The sequence below is a fragment of the Cucurbita moschata genome, unplaced genomic scaffold (genome assembly GCF_002738365.1).
Source record: "Cucurbita moschata cultivar Rifu unplaced genomic scaffold, Cmos_1.0 Cmo_Scf00089, whole genome shotgun sequence".
Taxonomy (NCBI): domain Eukaryota; kingdom Viridiplantae; phylum Streptophyta; class Magnoliopsida; order Cucurbitales; family Cucurbitaceae; genus Cucurbita; species Cucurbita moschata.
In genome coordinates, this window is record NW_019268605.1 from 624,729 (window position 1) to 628,396 (window position 3,668).

The following is a 3,668-nucleotide window of genomic DNA, read 5'->3' on the forward strand; positions in this document are numbered from 1 at the left end:
AAGCAGCCTATAGTCACCTTATGAACCACAGAAGCTGAGTTCGTTGCTGCTAGTTCCTGTGCATGTCAAGCTGTTTGGACGAGGAGGATACTCAAAGAGATTTGTCACTCTCAAATAGAAGGAACAAAGCTAATGTGTGTAATACTTCAACTATTAAGCTATCCAAAAATCCAGTTCTAAACGGACGTTCCAAACACATATGAAAGCATTTCGAAAGTTGCGTGAAGAACTTAGCGTGCAGATTTTTCTGAGTTGAACTAATTCTTGACAAAGAAGAATAAGTTCACGGGAGAAATGGTCAGAAGAATTTGATTAGATGAAAAAGAGTTACAGTCTTTTAAGAAATTTAGTTTAAATATTTCTCAGATTTGTTTNCGGATGATCCTCAACCCCAATGGTTCAAACTTGTTCCAACAAATGTTGCTTAGTCTATTAATTAGTTTAAAATAGAAATTTAGAATTTGGTCCAATATACTAGTAGTTGTTGGAATTTGAATTTAGGGTTGGCATGAGAGTTTTGAAAGTGCGGGAGTCATATTAGGGTTGTCGATTTTATGCTTAAATTCGTAGTTAAATGGTCAATAATTATTTTCTATTATTTATTATATGTCCAATCTTTTATACGATCATTATTGTTGGTATTATTTTCCATATATGTTTGTACGATAAATAAAATCGGTTATAATTAAGCACGAGGATGAATAGAATTAGAGATAAAATAGGGGCCAATTCAAAGTCGGGCATGTCATATATTTATTCTTCCCAATACATAAGCAACTCACAATGTGTTGGTTTCAACGAGTTCAAACCATTGACTTTGGGTGTCTTGGAGGCAATTTGGAGCACCGTCAGTGCAAATACATGAGTTTGTCACAATTTTTGAAGAATTAGAGCTTTCAACCTGCAAGCAAAGACTCTTCCCATCTTGAGTTACGGTGGCCAAATGAAGCTTAGTGTTTGAAATGGCTGTCCAAGAACTCTGAGGGCCGAAGCAATCTGTTGAGAGAGATGGCATAAGGCCTTCTCCGCTCGTCTTTAAGCATAAACCAGTGCTTGACATCCTAATTGGAGTGCTATCATTGTCATGAGTCCATCGACTTGAGATGGAGCAATTACCCATGAAAATATCTTTGTTGTCATTTGAGACTTGGATGCATTGGCCACTTTGTGGATGATATATAACATACGAGAACGATGCATTGGAATTTGGATCTGTGCACCGTAAAAAAATGTCTTATACACTTGTTATAGATCCATATATTCAAAATCGTTAATATATTTATACATACCTTGCAACATAGTCTGCAATAGTTGAAACTTCTGGACAAAGTTAGGATTTTTAATTTGAGTCCAATTGGAGTCGAGAACTCCAAAAGTTTCTGCCGGCCCTGTTTGACCTTCCCTATAATAATAGCTACCTTGCCAAGTCCATAATGCCCAATCTAAATCTTCTTGTGCAAGATGAGCTGTGAAGCAACTCATGAACCGATTTTCTGCATGGTTAACCTCTCTCTGATCGTACCCATATTCGCTGACAAACAAAGGAAATGGGTTTGGTCCTTCTCTAACAAATTCAGCATGGTCTACAAAGCCATTGATAATATTTGCACAAATATTATTTAGTGGCTGGTTTATAAATTTACTCTCTTGATCTCCACTGAACGAATACAAGTGCACCTCAAAAACCAACTTGTTGTCTAAGGTGCTTACGTTCAAGGGCTTCTCTTTTAAGCATCGAAGATCATTATCAAAATTTAGGCCCGAAACAATCACTAAAACATTTGGGTTAATGTTGTGGATTGTTGTTACTCCTTGAGTAACATAATTGTTCCAATCATTTGCATTTTCATTGGTTCCTCGTATCTCGTTTCGTAGGCTCATTCCAACCACCTAAATGTCATAACAAAAGAATGTTCTTTTGTTAGTGAAAAATTGTACAAGTCTTTAAATGTGTGAGTTTAGTTTCAAGAGTGTGAGAATTTTCCTTAATTTGTACGTACCGTTGGTTTCTTGGAAAAGCGTTGAGCAACTAAGCTAAGACCTTGTAGCCATTCTTGAGGGTCAAAATAGCGGTCTCCAAAAAATCCATTGCCATCGTCAAGAGAGCAACACCATCTTGGCTGACTCATATGGTTGTCGGCAATCACCATTAAACCACTCTCTCCTAGCACATCAACAACAGCTTCATAGGCTTCAGCAATAGTCTTGTTCAACACAAAAGGATTATATTGAGCCAATCCGGCTTTTGCTTGCTCTAAATCGAGAAGGTCAAAATTCTCTTCAACTGTCCTATTTGCATAACGAGTGAACATTTGAGTTGCATATGTGAGTCGTACACAATTAAACCTCAACTTGATTGCCTCATCTGCCAGCACTTTTAATGGCCTGTGGTTGAGACCTTCTATTAGCATGCTCTGTGTGTGGGAAGGCCAATTCACGCACACAAGCTTCACTCGAAGCCCTGTTGTCGAGTCAACGATCCACCTTCCTTTTGTTGACAACGGTAAAGAATAAACAGAAGGAGATAAAAACACAAACAATGCTAGAAAAAGAACAACTTGAAAAGTTCTTCCCATTTTTTCTTCTCTTTTATGAATCGGGGTGAGAGAAGCATAGCTCAAAGGTTGCTTATATATCTCATTAATAGGTTGAAATTTGTTCAAAAGATCAAAGATCGATGTAACGGTGAAACTCCTTCCATTTTTCTTAATTCAGTTGCTTTGTTAATAAATTGTGTTTCTAACTTTGATAATTTGTTGAGTAATAAGCAAATATTTCTAACAAAGCTAGCAACGTTCATACATATCTTGCCCACAGAACCAATATTTTAACATTATGGCCCATTTTTCTTAAATAAAACTCGAAGCTTGTTCCAGTCTCAAATTAAAAATTAAAATAGTAGCTAACTACGATTATGACAAGTTTTTATATAATACCCCTACTACATTTTTTGAGTTTGGGACATTTTTCAACCTAATAATTCACAAATACATAAAATTATTTTAATAATCTAAATTAATAAAAATGAAATAGTTAACATCTTAATTATCTAATTTTAAAAAATGTAATCAAATTATTGAAAATATTTTATTTATACACCTTTCATAAAATACTATGCATTTATTAATTTATATATATATATATATATATATATATTCTAGGAGAGAAAGTAGAATATAATAAACATTGAATTTTGATGTCGCATATTTAGAACGTCCAAAGCATGCAATAAATAAATTCAGATTGCTTTGTCTTTTTTACCGTAAACAATTCGACGTGTAGTTTGGTTATTCGATGTGTAGTTTGGTAAGAATTTATATTATGAGCCTCTATGCCCACGCTTGGAAAATGTCACCTTTTGAATTTGATTGTGTGGAAGGAGAAAAAAATGAGGTCTATAATTTAATGTCCCCATTAATAAAAAAATAAATTGGCCATCTGGCCTTCTTTTTTCAAACAAATTCTCTTTCTTTTTTCATGATGGCGGGTTAAAAAGTCACGTCGTTAAACTCAGGCCAACTTTTGAAGGGACGAGCCATTACACCGAACTGGTTTTGGATTAGTGGATCATTCTAAAATGTTTGATCAAGCTTTTAGGGTCGACCAAAATTGTAACGCGTCATGTCTACGATAGATCAAGATTTGTAATGCAGATTCGATACCTAATG

General features: G+C 35.0%; 1 protein-coding gene across 1 annotated transcript; it reads right to left on the bottom strand.

Annotated features, from left to right (window-relative positions):
- Positions 1-778: 778 nt before the first annotated feature.
- LOC111439273 (major extracellular endoglucanase-like) lies at positions 779-2,411 on the bottom strand. Its single transcript, XM_023077043.1, has 3 exons — positions 2,001-2,411; positions 1,290-1,890; positions 779-1,212 (listed from the first exon to the last, which is right to left on the bottom strand). The coding sequence occupies exons 1-3, from the start codon at positions 2,409-2,411 to the stop codon at positions 779-781; spliced, it is 1,446 nt and encodes a 481-aa protein (XP_022932811.1).
- Positions 2,412-3,668: the final 1,257 nt, after the last annotated feature.